Source organism: Rhipicephalus microplus, chromosome 10 (assembly GCF_043290135.1).
Source record: "Rhipicephalus microplus isolate Deutch F79 chromosome 10, USDA_Rmic, whole genome shotgun sequence".
Lineage (NCBI taxonomy): Eukaryota > Metazoa > Arthropoda > Arachnida > Ixodida > Ixodidae > Rhipicephalus > Rhipicephalus microplus.
The window spans coordinates 11,521,866-11,543,445 of NC_134709.1; the positions used below are offsets into that span (position 1 = coordinate 11,521,866).

Genomic DNA, 21,580 nt, shown 5'->3' on the forward strand with positions numbered 1-21,580 from the left:
CGGATACTACATCTTACTCATCAAAGAAGACTCAGTTTCGGCGGCGAAGTTGATGCAATACCTACGTGTATGGGTACATACATAACTTGAAGCTGATGTGTGCGTAAAAGCTACTTGAACCAGCTAGTGTGAGCTAACAACAGTTAATTTTGTCGTGTTCCGGAATTGGAGGTTATCATCAATTAACTAAAACTGTTGAAGGCTGAGGTTGATCAAAAGATATCACCGATTAAGCGAAGCTGTTGAAAAAGCTCTTTAAACGCATAAACTGTGGTTTGATCGGAGTCGTACGCCGGTGGACATCAAAACAGCCGCTGTACCAGGTAGGCGTCGCAATTCCGGTCATGAGCTCGGAGACGCACCTGTCGAGCTTCGATCCTCGACGACCAGCGAGTCCCAGTTACCTGCGCATGGATCCAGACAACCGGCCACGTCGCCTTCTCGACCCGGAGGAGATCCCGTTTCTGCCCAGAGCGCGCTCATGGAGGAGGGTGAGTGGTGAAGCCGAGGATCTTGCCGCCATCTTGCCGCTAAATCTGTTCCCCTCGCCGTGTGTGGATTGGGAAAAGAGGTACCTGCGAATGAAGCATATGAGAAGGCACTCGTTAAAGGAATCCCAGAGACATTTTTGAGATACATATATACAAATGAGGCAGAGGCAGAGAGGTTAGCCAGAACTGTAACATCCGGTTTTCTACCCTACACTAGGGGGAGGTAGAAAGAAAGATGAAAATAACAGCGGAGAGGAAAAAAAGGGCACAGAATAAAGTAAAGGAAAAAATTAACCGACGATTACGACATTGCCTAGAGAGAATTCTGAGAGCAGCTGTTTAAGTATTTTGATCTTGTGATGAGTTTAAACAAGTGTTCTGCTTAGGTGGCGCGCACCTCGGGTAGCTCGTTTAGCAGGCCATCACTCTCTTTCGTCCTCGTTCGATCTGCCGGGTACGCCGACGCAGGAACGGGCACCCAGACGGCCCTAACCCCACGTACGCGTTGCAGTGTGTGTGTGTGTGTGTGTGTGTGTGTGTGTGTGTGTGTGTGTGTGTGTGTGTGTGTGTTTTAAACACAATAGTCTTTCTGTATTTCTGTCTGTCTGTACATTTGTCTGTTCGCCCGTGGTGACAATCTCCCTTATGGCGCCAAAGTGACCAAGCGATACCTCAAGCGGCCAACCCCATCTACAGCGCACACCAATATTGCTCAAGTTTCAGCGTTCATACTTGTGGGATTGTCATTTAAACAGCAATAATTGTGCATATCTGAGGCGCCATAACAACACGTCGATGTTTTGTATGTGTGCCTTTACACTAGAGAAGGTACACACAAGTAATTCTAAGGACCGTAGTGTTTCTCACGCTGCGCCGACAGTGCAGCGCGATGCTCAAAAAGGCAAGCGTTTCCAACGCTTTGCTAAGACGACATGGTGGTGGCACCTGCCCGCCGCTTTGCGTTCTACTCCTTATAGCCTCCGAGACAGGCACGCATCTTTCTCCGCGGGTGCGCACACCTTCCTTCGTTTTCAAAGATAACTGCCAGATGGCACTCGTGTCTAACGTGCCTCGATGCGCTCGTTCACCTTCGCTGCACGGATCGAGACTCTCTAACGCAGCGCTTCAAGAATACAATTCACCGATTTTCTCGCACAGAACATCAAATAAACCTTTTGTTCACTCTCTCCAACCGCAAGACTGTCGTCTTTCGACGATATTTTCAGTGAAACATGCAGATAAGGGGCCATTCTTTTAAGGCCAAACCTCATAAGCGCGAAAATGCACGCGACAGCGACGAGCGACGCGACGTAGATCGGCTTCGCGCGATCAGTCGCTAGCGCAGGCAAACCTCATTCACGCGACGGCTTCGGCGAGCGAATTCCACTGTTGCTGGCATGAGGCCGTATACTCGCACCAAGAAAACCGCGTAGCGAGCGGTATGCAATTTAAAAATAAGATATATTGTTGTGTAATGAACCGGGAAGTGTTTATTATTGCCTTGCAGCACTTTTTTATATGCACATGCGTAATAAACATTGCGTTATTTCTTGTTGCGCATACGTGACTCGGGCAGGGTCACGTGCACCTATGTAGTCTTTGTCTTTTCAGGTATTTCGCTATTGGCTGCTTGAGCCCAGCACTTCCGGGCGATGAGCGACGGTTTCCAAATCTTGAGAACCGAGCGATCGCGCTAAAACGAGCATGCGACACGTCGCGCGAACGCCCTGTTTCGTCGCTCATAGCGTCGCTCGTCGCTGTCGCGTGCATTTTCGCGCTTATGGAGTTTGGCCCTTACGCGGCGTAGCACCCTCTCTCTACTGAGAGAGAGAGAGCGGCTACGAAAGCTGCGCGCCCTTTCTCTCTAAATGAAAAGGGCGTGGCACCTCGTCACCACGCGCTAACAGGCTGCAACCCGTACTTGTGGTCAGGCCTAAAAGAGCTGCGCTCTAGGGGTGCCAGGCCTGCGCGCAGACGCAGCGGAAGCTCGAAAACCGGCATCTATAAAGCTCAGTACAGGCTCTCTTGGGGTAAATAATACAAGTTCACTAGCACTAGTACCCAATACGCCATAATTCATCGTAATTTTTCTGAAGATGAAGCATCGACAACGTCATCATTCATCATTGTAATTATGCGGAGAAGCGAGGTACATCTGTCAGGCATATGTGCACTTTGTTGATGCTGTGGCTGATCAGAATGAAGAACTATGACTGTGCCTTTTGCAATGGGTGGGAAGCTTCAAACCACACACTCGTTCAATTCGCGTTGTGTTTTTAATTTACTGTTCGATCGCGCTTCATTACATATGTAAACACGCATTCCTTCCCGGACATGACGCCTGTGTGAGGTCTTTTTGTAGAAGCATATCACTCACCGGCGTGGTTCTGTGGTAGAATGCTCGACTACCGTGCAGAGGGTCCTTCAGGTTCCAATCCTGTCAAATAATGGATATGTTTCATTTCACCCGATAGCTGTTACGGACACCGGCGGCGGCGGCAGACGAGACACCAAAATCAGCTGTTGTGATTCGTGATAGTGTTCTCGGTAAAAGTAAATGTGAGGAGTGGGAGTATTATTATAGTACATCCGATCGGTCACTATCACGCAAAATATTAAAAAAAAACTAACGAAGCTTCAGCGCGATGGCAGTCTATAGATCGACATTCTAATAGTATCCCGACGTTCTTTGCCATTGTTCTCTTTACGAATAATAGCTGAGACTTAACGTCCCAAAACCACGGCACGGTTGAGGTATGCCGTAGTGTATGGCTCCGCATATTTCGCATCTGGCGTTATTTAACGTACGCAGATTAGGTAGACGGGCAACAGGTATTTTTGTCTCTATTGAAAATATGGATGCCGTGGCAGGAATTGAAAAAAAAAATCTGGCTACGCTTTTGACGATGATACTGAAATTGTCTGCCCGGCAATGAACAGAAATGTAACACGATAAGACGGATACTTGGGCTAGTTGGTGATTTGGAATGAACACATTTGCACAGCGCAAGAAAGTGAGTATAGTTATGCAGTGTCTACTCGTTTTCTAGCGCTGTGCAAATATGTTGATGAACAGAAAGGCTAACATGGTCAGACATATACATGGGACATGTACATGTCTGTACATGTCTGTACATGAACATGTCTGACATGAACATGTCTGTACATGAACATGCTCTGTACATGAACATGTACATGAACATGGTCTGTGCATGAACATGTCTGTATACATGAACATGTACATGTCTGTACATGAACGTGTACATGTTCCATGTTACCATGAACAGACATGGTAACATGGAACACAAAGGCTATAGGCTAACATGGTCCGTTTAGGAGTATTTGGATTACGTGCACCCGTTCCGCAGAGACTTGAGGCAGACTGCGTGAAGAGCGATGTAAACCCTGAACGCTGCGGCTTCATGCACGCTGCGCGTCTCCGCCGTGCGCCGCGGTACATTGTGATTTCACGCCACGATGCATTCAGCGGGCACGCAGCACCCACTGTTCCAAAAAAAAAAAAGAAGAAAAGGCTGGCAGGCATGACTGCAGAAGCACTTTGCGTGGTTCCATCTCGATGAGCTCCTTTCTCTTCACTTACTACGTATAGGAGACAAGCCCGAGACCACGCTTCGCTGATTGGGATTCCTCACAACGTCATTGCGCAATAAGTGACGCCGCCTTGACGCGGGCGTAGGGACTTTCCCGTGGTATCGTTAAACGTATATTAGTGTTTCGGCAGATGGTATAACTTCACGGCGAGGAACGGAACATTGAACAAACGCGGTGCACTAATTGGTGTTCCGCGTGCAATTAAGTCCTGTAGGATCGCTTATGCTCATAAGCGTGCGCAGGGTTTCAAGCTTCTTTGCCCCGCCGCGTCTAGTGGCTATAAGGTACTCGGCTGCGGACCCGCAGGTCGTTGAATCGAATCCCGGTTGCGGCGGCTGCATTTACGATGGAGGCGGAAATGCTGTAGGCCCGTGTGCTCAGATTTGGGCGCCGCGAGAACCCCAGGTGGTCTAAATTTCCGGAGCCATCCACATACGGCGTCTCTCATAATCATATGGTGGTTTTGGGACGCTGAACCCCACATATCGATCAATCAAGGGTTTCAAGCTTTCTTCTTGAATGCACCGATGGAGAGACCTGTCCGTGCGAGCATGTACAGGCTCTCGTATATCCGGGCTGCGACGGCCGTGTGCACGCTTGCGACACCGGACGAGCATCCGCTCGTGTGTCGGATTCTAGATTTCACCGATGAAGGCGCGTACCCTGCTGCGCTGTCTCTATAAACGTCTCTCTCGACGCGCTTCCGTAAGCGAAACGCACTGCACACCCGGTTAAAGCAGTACCACGTTTTATAAGCTATGCCATGAATATAGCGTTGTTTAACGGTCACATGTGGGAAGGTTCACTGTTAAAAACAAAAAAAAAACTACCCAAACCACTGTGATTGAAGATCCGTGGGGTTTAACGTCCCAAAACCACCATATGATTATGAGAGACGCCGTAATGGAGGGCTCCAGAAATTTCGACCACCTGCGATTCTTTAACGTGTACCCAAATCTGAGTACACGGGCCTACAACATTTCCGCCTCCATCGGAAATGCAGCCGCCACAGCCGGGGTTTGATCCCGCTGCCTGCGGGTCAGCAGCCGAGTACCTTAGTCACTGTACCAAGCGCTGATTGTACAGAACTTCATCAAAAGCTGGCAGTGCTTCGGTTCCTGCAGAGATGAAGCCCTCAAATGGACAGTTCCACACAGTTGACCGCTACAGCATACTACATATCAGCGGTGGTAGGCGAAGTGTGCCGGGAAAACTGCAGCGTGTCGTTCAATGTCAATTAAAACTACCACACCCGTTAGCCCTTTAAAAGAAACGCTTTTGTCCAATCGTGTGAATAACGCCGACCGGAAGTCACCATCGGGCACGTCACTGTCCCCGACTGTGGAGCGGATATATATAAAGGGGCTTATAATTTCGAAAGTTGAAAGGCAGCTCGACAAACTCCCCGAGGCTACCGTTTTTTTGCCCAACGCTGGCGGACTGTGTGTATGTACACGGCACGTACATGTACGTATAGTACGTCACCTGCGCTAGCGTAAACAGCGCGGTCGCCGGAGGCCGAAAGAAGGCGCGCTGTTGGCGTAACGGCAGCGAAGAATCTGCGTTGACGACGCTTCGCGCTCTCTCGAGTCGCGTCGACCGGTTTCCCGAACGCTGTCGCCTGTTTCTGGGCCGCGGCGGCGGCGGCAGAAGCGGCACCGCGGCCACAACGGAAGCTCCGTCGCATTCCGACAACGGAGGCTGCTCCTACCGCTCGCTGCGCCGACGTCGTTGCTCTGATGGACGCTTAGACACCGGCCGCCCCTCAAAGGAGTACGTACGCACATCCCTTTGCACCGATCAGCATGCATGAACAGAGAAGGCGTTGCCACTTATATAGACTTGTCAATGCCAGCCTTGTCATATCTAATGCGGCATTCAGATTGCAATGCCCACGACCTGGGGAGCGCGGGTACTATGTCTGAATGGTTAGAGTTAACGCTTTGTAAATAGAGCGCAATTTTGACGCTGCTATTTCTACGCCGCGGGTGGCAAAGTAGGCTTGAAGGTAGGTGCTCGTTTTGTGAAGAAGATCAAAATGCCCTATACTGAACCATGTTATCCCAGCTTCACGCTTCTGTAACTGTCTGACTTTCATCAATTGGCCCGTGGGACTTTCAGTGTCATCAAACGCCTAGTGCAGGGTGTAGCAAGGATTCACTGCCTGTGACAAACAAATGTGCATGTACCCGTTGTCCTTTCGGGAAACGGGTGACCGCACAATTGGCTGCGGGAGCAGCAGGAGTTGCCTTCACTCCCTCAGAACTGACCATGATGCTGTCCTGCGATATGATCGCATGTTGAATACTCGGGGCGCGAAAGTTCCGTTGAGTTCCCTGTATCTCTCAAGTCTACATGGCACCAACATCACTAAGGGAACGGCGTAGCGGAGAGTGGTGACAACACATGGATGGAAGTGCTGAAGAAATCTTCAAATTGTTTCGAATGTACATCATCTTCGTGTCCACCACGACGCACTGTTTCATCCAGTTGATATGGCAAAAGCACTTGATGTCACTCGAAAATGCGCGCAAGTTGTAGGCCGTCGTATCCATGCCCGGAGTGTGTTTTCTGGCACCGTTAACTCTAATGCACGTGTTAGCGCTCGCAATATCAGTGCGGGAACTGAGCGCACAAATGGCTAGAAAGTGCCCACCTGGATTCCGAAAGTATCGCAGATTATATGGGCAGCCCTGTGGGATTAGGGAGTTTTAGGGTGGGGAGCAGGCTTACAAAGGAGGAGGCTGACAGAGAAACTGAGTTGTAGATAGCATGCGAAGGCGCCTTACTTGCGGAGTCAAATAGGTAAACGTAACCACGGAAACCTTCCGTGAGGTGTTCGTCACGGCCCTCAATTCGTTCATCAACATTATCGCCCCCAGCAACAGGTTGTTAATGCGTACGTCTGTCCTGATTACGTTTGTGGTAATGGGAGTTCTTTACGTGGGTCCTCAGTTGTGTAGCGCATTATTTTCGAGCTCTGCTAACGCCGGAATGCGGCTGTCACAGTGGACAATCGAAGTCAGTGCCACGTGCTAATTAGCAGGACGACGACAGAAACGGAGCTCTCATGAGGAGTGCAGTACACACTGCGGGAAATCAAGGTGCAGTGTTGGTCATATTACACACTGCGCACGTGTGCGGACTGTCACAGCCACCGTTCTGAACAAGCTTTCGCTTCTTATTTGACGTAGCTCTTTTGAGTGCTTCGGCGCATAAAGTGCATAAGGTTCTTCGTAAGGGAGGGAGGGGGAAGAAGTCACATCACAGCACCCCCCCCCATCAATTTAGTAAGAAAAAAGCAAGCTTTGCAAAGGCAGCAGAAATGAAAATGAGACGATGATGTACCTACCACATCAGCTTGTCCTTGGAAATAGGGGTGTAAGCAGAATTTTTTTGCGTGTTTGTGGAGGGGGGGGGGGGCACCTCCTTGGTCTCAAATGGCGGCCGGGATGGCAGATGTGGTCGAGTGCCATTTTATTTTGTGCCCTATATGCCATGGCAGAAAAAAAAATAATTCAGCGATGGTTACGCCATTGCTCGGGAAATAAACAGTTCATGGAAAACTATATACCACTCTTGACATATGAGTCTGAAGCATGGAGGGTAGCAAAACAACCAGAGCAAGATTGTAAAAGGTAAAATCGGCGCAAAATATACGGGACGAACGAAGAAACACGCAGTCCCGTGTGTTGCTTCGTTCGCCTCGTTTATTTTGCGCCCTTTTACCTTTTGTGATGTGTGACCAACTAGCCCAACGAAACACACTTCTGGGAACTAGAGCGACAGCTGAGGACCGCGCAGCGTGCAATGGAACGTGAAATGATGGGAATCTCATTAAGAGATAGCAGGGAGATAGCATCGGTGAGAGAACAGACAAGAGTTGCAGGTGTCCGAGTTGATTGACATCGAGCGAAAAAAAGAAGAAAAAGACGGACCTGGTCTGGTCGCGAAACGCGTAAAACAAACAACCGGTGAACAGCAAAAACAGTAAAAAGCAACAGAATTACGGTTTATCAATGGATGGGAAACGCTGTCGGGGAAGGCAGAGAGATGCAGTGACGAAATTAAGAAGTTAGCAAGGATAAAATGAAATATGAAAACGGCCCCGTCACTTCCCTCTTTTCTAACACAATTGAAAAATTCGATTCGTAGTATAATTCGACATACTATAGAGATTTCAAGTGCTGACTTTCACATGTGTTTAAATTCGCACTTGTGCATATATCATATTTAGTAACAACGACGATTTTGCGAGTGTGTGTTACTTCACTTCTTGTGTTTGTGATATTATTTCAAATATCGAAAGAGCCATGATCATCAATCTTAAATTCATTATGATTTTAAGAGCCAACGATCATCAAAAACATGCATGGTCTTAAATCTGCACAAGCATTGTCTTAAATCACAACATGCATGATCTTAAATCTGCACAGGCAGGCCGACTGAGCAATGTTACGGGACATACTTCGAGCCCCCCGCCTCACACGATGACGGATGGAGGGAGGGGTCGCCTCCTGTCCCGTACCCCTCGCGATCGCCTGTGTGCTTCCTTGTGAGAGCTTTCCCCGCGGAACTGCGACCTCCCCAACCGTCAAGCCTGTCCACGAGGCCACAGTTGCGTGTCTTGCCTGTGTAGTTTTCTTGCTTTCGTAGCCACGAAAGAAAATCGTCACTCTCGTCCCGCGCGTTGCCACTCGGGTAAAAACATTTTGCCGGGTCATCATCATCATCATCATCATCAGCCTGACTACGTCCACTGCAGGACAAAGGCCTCTCCTATGTTCCGCCAGTTAACCCGGTCCTGTGCTTGCTGCTGCCAATTTATACCCGCAAACTTCTTAATCTCATCTGCCCACCTAACCTTCTGTCTCCCCCTAACCCGTTTTCCTTCTCTGGGAATCCAGTTAGTTACCCTTAATGACCAGCGATTGTCCTGTCTACGCGCTACATGCCCGGCCCATGTCCATTTCCTCTTCTTGATTTCAACAATGATATCCTTAACCCCCGTTTGTTCACTAACCCCCGTTTGCCGGGTGTGCTTACCTTATTCACGATCTTCACGTTACGACAAAAAAGCATAGTAAGCAAGCGTGCGGAATTTCGCTGAACGTCAGGAAGGATGAACCACCATCGTACACTGTCGTACTCATGACGACAGAGTCCGATAGCGCCTGCGTATCCGTGTCTTCTCTCTTGTGCGTGCGTGTTCGCGCTGTTACCGCCTCGCTCAGCCAAAAGATGTTTTAATCGTGCTCTTCTGCGAGGATTTAAGCTGCTTCGATCCACTAAAAGCAAGCGATGCGTGCATGACGCAAACAAACAAACAAACAAACAAACAAACAAACAAAACGCGACGTGCCTTGTGTTCGTCTACCCTTACTTCCGGTAAAAACCTGCGCAGCTGTCCTCGTTCCAGCGAGAGAGCGCTTATTAGCTGTAACTATGTATCTCTATGTTGTCACTCGCAATATCTAGGGAAACAAAGGTAATATTGTCAGCCTAGTCTGATGTACTTACATTCTCGCACAGATTTGGGTGCACGTTAAAGAACCCCAGGTGGTCTAAATTTCCGGAGCCCTCCACTACGGCGTCTCTCATAATCATATGGTGGTTTTGGGACGTTAAACCCTACAAATCAATCAATCAATCAATCAATCAATTACATTCTCGCAATTTTCTAATAATATCGTCCGGGCGTTGACTCCTGGACGTGATAGCGCTCAGTATAGAGGTGTGAAGCGACGAGATTTCTTACCTAATGCAAACGCGCAGAGAGATAACTCAGTCACGAGCACCGTCTTGGATGCATACACACTGTAAGCCTTATCTGTGCGATTATGTCTTAAAAGAAATTGTTGTGACGCTGATAGTGGGATTGCCGATTCTGTTACTGTTCGTCGATATTGGAAACTATACCATAGCCTATAGGTTCAACGCCCGTGCGATATTATTTTGAAAATCGCAAGAGTGTGCTGTGCTTTTTGAGTAGCCGATAGATATTACCATTCGCATGAGGATCATCATCATCATCATAATCATCATCATCCTGGCTACGCCCTCTGCAGGACAAATGCCTCTACCATGTTCCGCCAGTCAACTGAGCCCTTTGCTTGCTGCTGCCACTTTATACCCGCATATTTACTTATCTCGTCTGCCCACCTAACTTTATGTCTCTTCTTCACCCGCTTGCCTTCTCTTGGGATCCAGTCTCTGACGCTTCATGAGCAAAGGTTATCTTTCTTTTGCGTTTACGGGTCGCAGCTGCCCATACAAAGTTCAGCACACCAGCACATAACTGTACAACCTTTGGTATAGACCCATATTTTTTATTGAGAAATCGGCGTGAAAACAGGATGTAGGGGCCAAGAAAAACATCACCTCCACAATAAAGTAAGGCGTAAAATCTAAAGGAGATATCGGGTATAGACACAGCCAGGCCTATGAGGAGTCTTGCGTGGAGAGTCTGCAACTTTTCCTCGCGTATAGCGCCACCAGTGACAGTGAACACGGAAGCGATGCGACCTCTAGTGAGAGTTGTGCAAGGCTCCGGCAACAGCGGCAGACTTAAGAGGGGGGAACCCCGGCGGAAGAGGCGCGTTACTCGAGGGCATGTGCATGGACGAACGTTTCTCGCGGATTGAGCGTGTGCATGTTCCAGGCGTATTCTAAGCGAGCTCGCTGATCACCTTGACCAACTGAACTGCTTCGACGACAACGCGAGCGAGACAAAAGGTCAGATCTCACTTTCCTCTGCCCTTTATTCAAATAAAGCTGCTTGAAATTCTTATATAAAAAGCTAGAATTGTTGGGTTTTTTTGACAAAACGACGATGTGATTATGAGGTGCGCTGCGGTGCATTAATTAACACGCACCCGAATTGAAGTGCGCGGGTGTTTATGCATTTCGCGCCCTTCGAAGTGGAGCCGCTGCAGCCGAGATTCGAACCCGCGTACTCGAACTTTGCAGCGCCCCACTTTAGCATCTGAGCAACAGTGGAGAAGTGACGTTATCTCATGCTTCCAACAGAACCTCCAGTCACTGCGCTGATTTTCCTGCACGTATACTCGCTTGAGCCTCAAGCAGATCGCAGTGCTTAGATCTTCCGCAAATGGCGTAATTAAGAGAGCGACGCTTAATTGCGGGTCTATTACGTGCTTGCTTGCTGCACGAAATGAAGCGAGGCTCACTTCTGCCATACCACGATTCGCCCTACTCGCTTAAACAAGCCTTTTCAATGCCACATTTAATTACTTTTTATTCCTCGCTCAATGACCTCAATGGCATCAGCACAAAATAGTAAACCTCTGTGTCATCACATTTCTGATTTTTGATCACGCCCTTGCACGTGACTGGAAATAAGTGTTGGTATATATGCGACGCATCTCCGAAACCAACGCTTTTAAACGTTAATATTGACATGCCGCAAAACGCGACAAGAACATACCGTTTTCAAGTGCTTCCACAGCGGTGACTTGAGTGGGCGTGACTAGATGGCGATCGACATTGCTCGGACACGGGCGTCAGCGGGAGCCAACGTATCAAAGGGATGCGTTTTTCAAGGCCTCAACATTCGGATATGTATAGCGCTTCGCGATTTCAAAAAAGCAAGGAAGGCGCCTGTCCTGTCCCTTTGCTTGTGGCCTTAAGTAACACCTTGATGAGCTTGCACAGTCGTCTGTCCTGTCCCTTTGCTTGTGGTAATAATAAACGCCTTGATGAGCTTGCACATACCCAAACACGAACGACTTGGAACTCGCTCAGTTTTCCATACCGAACAAAGGCTTTCCTTGGCAGTTGTGCGTACTAACACGTACTCCCCTCTCCCTCACGCGCATTTGCAAAAGAGGAGAAGGGGGTGAGAGCAAGCTACTTCGCTTTCATGTGTTTCTTTTTTCTTGAGGACTCCATAGAGTGGTGTTACATGAGGATAAAGTTTGTGTGTCTTCAAGTTTGTGCAGCAATTCAATTTTTCAAGTATGAACCAACTAGTCTGCAAAAAAGTATTGCTTACATGAGGAGTGGAAAGGAATAAATACAAACAAGTGTTCGCCTTGAATTATGGTGGAAGGCCGATTCTGTTCCCAGCTCGGAAGGTGCCTGAAATGTGGTGTTGCTGGCACGTGCGGGTGTAACATGAAGCGGACTGCCAGCGCGATGAAAAGTGGACGAAAAGGTTGTAATACACAGCTTGATTGATTGGTATGTGGGGTTTAACGTCCCAAAACCACTATATGATTATGAGAGACGCCGTAGTGGAGGGCTCCGGAAATTTAGACCACCTGGGGTTCTTTAACGTGCACCCAAATCTGAGCACACGGGCCTACAACATTTCCGCCTCCATCGGAAATGCAGCCGCCGCAGCCGGGATTCGAACCCGCGCCCTGCGGGTGTAATACACAGCTTATAAGTTGAAGAAGCGTGAAAAAAGGGATGTACCAAAAAAAATATGAGGGTGTGGTAACCTGTTGATGGAACGCAAGCGTTGCCACACCTGATTTCGCTTCCAGCGATAAAACGTAGATATATCGTATGAGCGTGGTGGATAAACAAACCTGAAGAGGCACGCTTTTTAATATAGTTCAGCCATAAATGTGTGTAAGAAGAAAGAAAGGAAATATAAGAGAAGGAAACATGCGCATTTAGGCAGGAAGAAAAAAATTCCGCCATATCTACGAAGTGAATGATGATGAGTGGGCGAAGCTCCGGAGGTAAACCTGGTAAACCATGAATCCTCTGTACATTTTGCCCACTCAATTTTATTACATCGCTCCCCCTAGCGTACGTCGCCGCACTAAATCGAACGATTGCTTTCAACCAATGATACGCGCCATATGTGACATCATTCCTATTTTATAAGATCTCGCGTCTTTCATCAACTACAAGTACCGCTTTCTAGTTTATAACATCTTGCATCTTTTCATCATCAGCTACAAGTACCACCATCTAGTAAACACTACAAGAACTAAACGAGAGGTGGCTACATACAGGAGACGGTACCGCCATCTAGTGGACACTGCAAGAACTAAACTAGAGGTGGTTACATACAAGGGACGGTACCGCCATCTAGTGAACACTGCAAGAACTAAACTAGAGGTAGCTACATACAGGCTACAGGGGACGCACAGCCCACGCCCTAAGGAGCTTCGCCCCTAAAAAAAAATCCGCTCGTATCTACGAAGTGAATTGCAACGAGTGGGCGAAGCTCTGGGTATGGTACTGGTGAGTAACCATACGTTGGTGGCTGCTTCGTTGGGAATACCGTCGGTGCTTGGTTGCGCTTTAAAGCAATCGCGAATGGTCTTACACGTTAATCCAATCTATCTAAATTTATCCTCTAACAATGCATGCTACTATTGTTTGCGAAGCAAAGACACCCCAACGTTGCTAACTTCTTATGGGTGGATATACTTTATGTCGGCTGCATTACGCTAGGATAGCTCGTAAGTGAAAATTTCAAGTAATCGTGATGTTATGCCATCAAGCCAATTGGTCGGTTCCAAAGCGCACACAGGTTCTGAAAACTTCAAGAAAGGACCCAAAGTCACCAAAAGAATGCCAACGAATTTCTGAGCGGCAGACAGAAAGCTGGATGGACGCCGGACGAAGCAAGTACTGAGTATCTGCGCAAACAGAAATTTTATCTTGCAGTGTAAACTAGTTCCGTTAACTCGCTTACGGGGCAGAAACTTCTTGCTGAACTCAAGGGACATACCAGCCTATAGCAAAAAAGAAAAAAAGAGAGAGAGAGAAATATGTCGATGACATAGCACTTTTCATCGAAAGTGCTGATCCCGCCACCGACCGGCGACAAGGAAAGGCCGATGACCGTATAACACACACACACACACACACACGCGCATATATATATATATATATATATATATATATATATATATATATATATATATATATATATATATATATATATATATATATATATATATATATATATATATATATATATATATATATATATATATATATATATATAGAGAGAGAGAGAGAGAGAGAGAGAGTCCAAGTAGATCCTCCGTGAGAACGGTAACAACGAGAGCGTTTATTTCGACAGTTTCGGCCAGCGCCTGGCCTTCGTCAGACTTGACTGACGGAAAACTGTCGAAATAAGCGCTTTCGTTGTTATCGTTCTTGAGCAGGATCTATACGTGACTATTTGCAACACTACGGCCACTTTCGCCAGCGTGCCTGCCTATACACATATATATTGCTCTTATACTGCATTGACGTCATCGCAAAAAAAAAATAACGTTTTGCGCCGATGTCTCGTGATGTACGCGTTGCGTCAGCAAACGCAGCGTGAACTGAAGCTACCGCTACACTCTAAAAAAAATATCGAGTACAAAGGGTGTCTTTTTGTCCCACAACAATAATGGTGATCTATATTGCGTTCCATCCTTGAGCTATCGCCCCGCGCCCGGTACATTCCGGTCACGATCGACATGCCCATTATCAGGGTTACATTGCATTCTCGATAAGAAAGTGGCCAGTGCCAAGTTTTCAAGAAAGAAAGCGCACGCAAGCCTGATGGCGATTATTGTTGTGGGACAAAAAGACACCCTTTTTACTCGATGTTTTTTTAGAGTGTAGCCAGGCAGGAGAGCGGTCAAAGTCGCACGTTCACAGACACGCAACTTGCACGCTCTGCAATCCGGATACAACTACGGCTATACGCTTGAGCAGTTTTCCGCCTCTGCTTGCCCGACCCGAGTCTCTCCTACACTCCGCTCGCAACCTGGGAACGTTTGACGAGACGCAGTCGTCAACGGGGGGACGAGGGAACACACCCTCCGTGCGCTGTCAAGGTCTCAGCGACGCGTGGCGACACCGGGGAGAGGGAAATTCCCGGGTACTGTGCGATTTATCCGTTGTCCTCAAACGGTCTGCCGCCCCACCGCGGTGGTCTAGTGCACTAAGGTACTCGGCTGCTGATCCGCAGGTCGCGGGATCGAATCCCGGCTGCGGCGGCTGCACTTCCGATGGAGGCGGGAATGTTGTATGCCCGTGTGCTCAGATTTGGGTGCACGTTGAAGATCCCCATGTGATAGAAGTTTCCGGAGCCCTCCACTACGGCGTCTCTCATAATCATATTGTTACGTTTTAAAGAGACTGGTAGACGTTGAAAGGGGCCGTTTATTAGGTCGTGAGGGGCAGCTCAGAAGCGGCCGACTGGTTAAAGATCCTCCTGATCCTCTTCTTCCTCTCTCGCTCTGGGCGACAAGTGCTTTCACCGTATACGCTTCTTTTTCTTCGTGCATGTACGCAACATTCCTCTCCGCGCAGACGAAGGCCGCCGGACGAGTCAGTCGAGTTGTCGGGGCGTGTACAGTTTCAGGCGCGCAACATGAACCACTTGAGTTTTGGCAGCTCGTCGACCACTCGCCGTGAGACGAGCTATTACATAGTTGACCTCTGTAAGTCTGTCGACAATCACAAAAGGTCCATCGTAAGTGGCCAAAAACTTTTGGCATAACCCGCGCTTGCGCATCGGAGTCCACAACCACACCAGATCACCACGGCGATAAATCACTGGTCGATGGTGAATGTCATAGCGTGCCTTCGCTTTGTCTTGCGATGCCAATGTGCGTAGTCGAGCTATGCGACGCGCCTCTTCGGCGAGGCAGAGAGTCTCGGCGACAGTAAAGTTGTCGTGGTCACAGAAAGGCAATATTGCGTCGATTGTGTGCCGGGGCGAACGTGCATAAAGCAAAAAGAAAAAGGCTATAGCCTGTAATCTCATGCTTCGCGGTGTTGAACGCGTAAGTAATGAACGGGAGTACGTCATCCCAGTTCTTGTGGTCGTATGAGACATACATAGACAACATGTTGATAATGGTGCGGTTGGTACGCTCTGTCAGCCCATTAGTTTGGGAGTGGTATGGTGTCGAGTGACGCAGGCGGGATTCACATAAACGGAGTAGCTCCTCCACGACATCCGCTGTGAATTGTCGTCCACGATCACTGATAATCAGGCGAGGTGGGTCATGTCAGAGGATGACGTACTGTAACAAAAACGACGAGACTTCACTGGCAGTTGCGGAGGGGACGGCTGCCGTCTCGCAGTAGCGTGTGTGGTAGTCGACGCAAACAATTATCCATCGGCTGCCCTTAGCCGATTTTGGGAAGGGGCCCAGAAAGTCAATGCCCACTTGTTCGAAAGGTGCGCTTGGAGTAGGCATCGGCTGTAGAAGACCAGCTGGACCAGTTGATGGACGTTTGTGACGCTGACATTGCATGCAGCTTGCCACATAACTCTCAACAGACTTCTGCATACCAGGCCAATAAAAGCGCTCTTTAGTCCGGTGAAGTGTCCGCGCCAAACCTAAATGTCCAGATGTAGGGTCGTCGTGCATGACACTCATAATAACTGTTCGCAGGCTCTCCGGGACCACTAGAAGGAAACGCGCGCCACTGCTGGAGAGGTTCCTTTCGAACAACAGTCCATCACGCATACAGAAACGGCGTGCACTAGTGGAAGTGGATGCAGCGGCGAATAGTGGTGCTAGTTTAGCATCTTTCCGCTATTCTGCTCTGAAACTGGGATAGTCCGGGAACGTAGGCGACACAGACGCTACAAGCTGGTCAAGGTCATCGGATTCACAATCTGTTGTGCTAAGTGGCATACGTGAAAGACTGTCCGCGTCAGCATGTTGACGACCACTCTTGTAAGCGACGGTAAATCTGTATTCTTGTAGCCGGAGTGCCCAGCGCGCAAGGCGGCCACAAGGGTCACGAAGGTTGACAAGCCAACACAACGCGTGGTGGTCGGTTACGACTGTGAATGGGCGTCCGTACAGGTAAGACCTAAACCGCTGAATTGCAAATAATACCGCCAGACATTCTTGTTCGGTAACAGTGTAGTTTGGTTCCGGCCTGCTTAGGGAGCGACTTGCGTATGCGATGACGTGTTCGCGGTCGCCGTAACGTTGTACTAGGACGGCTCCAATACCTATGCCGCTAGTATCCGTATGAAGCTCTGTCGGAGCAGAAGGACTGAAGTGCTGAAGGACGGGTCGCTACGTCAGCAAAAACTTCAATTGACGGAATGAATAATCGCACTCCGGAGTCCACTCAAAGGAATTGTCTTTTCGTAAGAGGCATGTGAGAGGATACGCAACGTCGGCAAACTTCGGAATAAAGCGGCGGAAGTATGAACAAAGCCCCAGGAAACTACGAAGCTCCTTGACGGAACGCGGCACATTGAACGCCTCAACTGCTGCTGTCTTCTGGGGGTCAGGGCGGATGCCATCCTTGTCAACGAGATGCCCGAGCACAAGCGTCTGGCGGTCTCCGAAGTGGCATTTCTTTGAGTTTAAAATTAGGCCAGCGTTTCGGATGCAGTTAAAAACAGTATCCAGACGAGAGTTGTGTTCACTGAACGTGCGGCCAAAGATGCCGACATCGTCGAGGTAGCACATGCAGATGTTCCACTTAAAGCCATGCAGGATGGTGTCCATAAACCTCTCGAACGTGGCCGGTGCATTGCACAGTCCAAATGGCATCACGTTAAATTCAAAGAGCCCATCAGGGGTTACAAACGCAGTCTTTTCCTTGTCCTCTGGGTGCATCGGAATTTGCCAATAACCAGATCGTAAGTCTACGGAGGAAAAATAAGAGGCCGAATGTAAGCAGTCTATTGCGTCCTCGATACGTGGCAGCGGGTATACGTCCTTTTTAGTCACGGCATTCAGTCGGCGATAGTCGACGCAAAATCTCCAAGATCCATCTTTCTGCTTAACAAGGATTACCGGTGCTGCCCACGGACTGGCAGACTTTTGTACCACTCCCTTTTGCATCATTTCCTGCACTTGGTCGTTGATAATTTGTCTTTCTGACGGGGATACACGATATGGTTTTTGGCGAATCGGACTTGCCACGCCTGTGTTGATGGTATGACGCGTTCGAGACAGGGGGATAGGGATTACCTCGCCCTTCTGCGCAAAGTCAAATACCGAAACGTGCTTCAACGGCACATTCAATAAAGTTCGGCGCTCGCTTGAGCTAAGCGACTTATTTATCGTTGCCATAAGCGCCCCGTCCAAATTGTGACAACCAGTTCCGTCACGTTTTTCCGGCACGTCTGTGAGCTCGACCACTGATAAGGTCACGTGTTCTTTGCTGACCGAAGCTAATTTCAAACCATTGGGTAGTGTCACGGGCTCAGAGGAACAGTTTACAGTCCATAGGCCAATTCGTCCGCCATCAATCGACACCACACAATGGGGAACCAACACATTCTTCTTCACGCCGTTTATGTGCATTGGTTCTACGCTCGCATCGAAGCTGTCAGAATCCGCGCCGCGACAAACAACAGGAACACGTACGGTAGACAACGCAGGTATGAACGTATCGCCACAGACACACAGCGTAGTTTGGTCATTTGCCGGAGTTTCCAGAAGTTCTGAAGGCATCTGGCCACTCACAAAGACTTTCCCCGTGCGACAGTTTACAGTGGCACCACATTCTCGCAAGAAGTCCATGCCGAGAATGACATCATGTGTCGACCGAGGAATAATCGCAAACTCTGTCATTATCATAAGGCCTCCCAAAAATACCTCAGCACTACACACACCAATAGGGCGCAATGGCTCTCCATTCACTCCTCAAAACGTCGAAGTTTCATCCCAGGTAAAAACAACTTTCCGCCCTAACACGTCTTTAAAGGAAGCACTCATCACAGAAATCGTTGCACCTGTGTCCACCAAGGCCATCACAGGCACATGATCCACCAAAACACGCACTTTGTTTTTAAACATACACACAGGAGGTATTTCTCTCAGTAGCACGTTTCCAGCGACCTCACCCCCCATTGGCCGCGCTGGCTAGCTTTCCGGTGGCGAAGAGGGCGCTTTGCGACGCAGCGGTGAAGGAGAACGATGAGCACGAGGTCGCGGTGGGGGCGTTAAACTCCTGTCAGATGCCGGGGAGTGGTTGCGGAAGCTGCTGGGCCAATAGTTGTCATCAGGTGGTATGTGGGCCGGGCGCCGGACACCATGCTGTTCGAAGGGTCGTGAAAAGTCAGATGGTTGGTGATACCGAGGGGTCACCCGACGGTTGCAAAATCGCGATATGTGGCCTGGCACACCGCAGGAATAGCAAACCGGCCGAGGTCGAAACGTCGGTCGCTCGTCGATGAATAGAGCGTCATCATTTGCTCTTGTGTGACGGATGTACTGGTTGGGTGAGTCGTACCGAGACGTCGGGTGTCGAGGAGGCATGCGCTGAGATCGTCGGTCATACCGTGACGCGGGAAATCTGGTTGTCATCCTTGACTGTGGGGCTGGGCTGTACTCTACAGTTGCCGCGCTCATCCTCGGTTGCCATGGGGTCAAAGGAGGCACATCCATAGCCTCACGTGGCAGACACAACTCACGATGGTCAGCTGTCGAACACGACATTTCTCGATGGGACAGTTCCTCACGAACAATCTGTCGAATCGTAGAAAAAAGGTCGAGGCCAGGATTCGTGTCCACACTGGCAACAGTTGTAACGTTAGCCAGCCGACCAAACTTGGGCACAATTCGACGCATCTTGAGCGTTTCAAACGTTCGGCAATGTTCTGAAAAACAGAACGCAGTTTGTAGAAATTAGCGGCTACCGATCACAAAACCTTGATGTATTATCAGGAGTGCCCCAGGGGTCGGTCTTGGGACCACTCTTGTTCTTGATCTATGTGAATGATATTTGTGATGATATTGACGCAGGAGTGACTGTGAAAATGTTTGCAGACGACTGTGTTATTTATACAACTGTCAGTAGCCCCTTGCATCAATCATTGCTTAACGACAACTTGTGCAAAATTGCTGACTGGTGTGAGAGGTGGCAGATGGTTGTTAACTACTCAAAAACTTGCGCTCTTACAGTAACACACAAGAAAACTCCTCTTAAACATAGATACCATGTCCGTAACCAAAGTATTGAATTTGTTAATTCCGTAAAATATTTGGGATTGACCATTAATACGAAACTTAGTTGGGAAGCTCACATCGACAACGTTTGCGCCAAGGCCTACAAGAAGCTATGCTTCTTAAGAAGGAAGCTGAGGTCATGTGATTGGAAAGTTAAACTTGCAGCCTATAAAACCCTAGTTCGACCAGTGCTAGAATACGCATCCATTGCGTGGGACCCATATTTAAAGAAAGACATAGATAAAGTGGAAAGGATTCAGCGGCTAAGCGCACGGTTCATTTTTTCAGACTTTAGGCGCCTCTCCTCCGTTTCAGAAATGTTAAATAAATGTGAGCTGGAACCACTGGAATGTAGGCGAAGAATTGCAAGGTTAGTCTTCTTTTATAAACTATACAACAATGAATCTGGTTTAAATAAAGAATTGTACATTCTGCCACCTCCTCAGCGCTCAGCAAGGTTAAATCATTCAAAAACGGTAAGACCATATGCTCCTAAAAATAACACATTCAAGTACTCCTTTTTTGTAAGAACCATTGAAGACTGGAATTCACTGCCTTCCGACTGCGTGCACGCTCCGACTTCTTCTAGTTTTGACCTCTGTGTTAGAAACCTTATGTAACCCTCTCCTGCTAGGATGGTGAAAACTGTCTGCAGTATTCCTTAAATAAAATAAATAAATAAAATGACGTCGGACACAGAACTGAGGCTTTCTTTTCCAATTAGAAAATTATACACGTCCTCAGCTATCCCTTTGAGCAGATGCCCAACTTTGTCCTCTTCCGACATGGTAGCACATACCACCTTGCACAGCCTTAACACTTCTTCTATGTAAGTGGTGCATGTCTCACCTGGTAGCTGTGCCCGTTGCGACAGTGTTTGCTCAGCCAGCTTCTTTCTAGCAACCGAGTCGCCGAAACACGCCCTGAGCTCTTCAACAAAAAGATCCCACGTCGTGAGTGCGTCCTCGTGGTTCTCGTACCATATCAGTGCGGTGTCGGTAAAGGAGAACACTACGTTGGCTAGCATAGCGGCTGCATCCCAACCGTTGGACTTGCCCACACGTTTGTACTTGGTGAGCCAGGCGTCGACATCTTCGGCTTTTCCTCCGAAGGGCGGTGGAACTCGGTAGTACGGAAGCGGGCCAGATGGTGCCGTCCTGGAAACGCCTGCTTCTTCGGGCATGTCGAAGTCACTCACGGCAGATGGTGGGAGACCGGCAAGTCGACGGCTTCGTCGAAGCTGTGGCAGCGATCGTTCCGTAGTTGAAGCGCTTACCCAGCACCTCCACCACTCTGATACGTTTGAAAGAGACTGGTAGACGTTGAAATGGGCCGTTTATTAGGTCGTGAGGGGCAGCTCAGAAGCGGCCGACTGGTTGTTGTTGTTGTTGTTTCCCTGTGCAAATGGCTCGTACCCAAAGAAGGGGATTGGCCGATTATAAGGTGAATTTGCCCTAAACTTTCAGCATTGCGTCATTCCTGCAATTTTTTTTTGTAACTTAATTTTGATTTGAAATACCGATATCAAGTTTGCAGAAAAAAGAAAAAAAA

The 21,580-nt window shown here is 48.6% G+C and overlaps 1 protein-coding gene across 3 annotated transcripts in view; it reads left to right on the top strand.

The window, feature by feature from the left end:
• Positions 1 to 329: 329 nt before the first annotated feature.
• The window catches only part of LOC119181405 (excitatory amino acid transporter 3), a 60,490-nt gene continuing 39,239 nt past the window's right edge, over positions 330 to 21,580 (top strand). The window contains exon 1 of one of the 3 annotated variants that reach the window (XM_075875032.1): positions 330 to 491. In XM_075875032.1, coding sequence (XP_075731147.1) covers positions 345 to 491 — 147 coding nt within the window. In that variant the 5' untranslated portion in view covers positions 330 to 344. Of the gene's footprint in view, positions 492 to 5,725; positions 5,877 to 10,706; positions 10,839 to 21,580 lie in introns of those variants that run through there. The other 2 variants (XM_075875033.1, XM_037432635.2) reach the window with 2 other exon arrangements.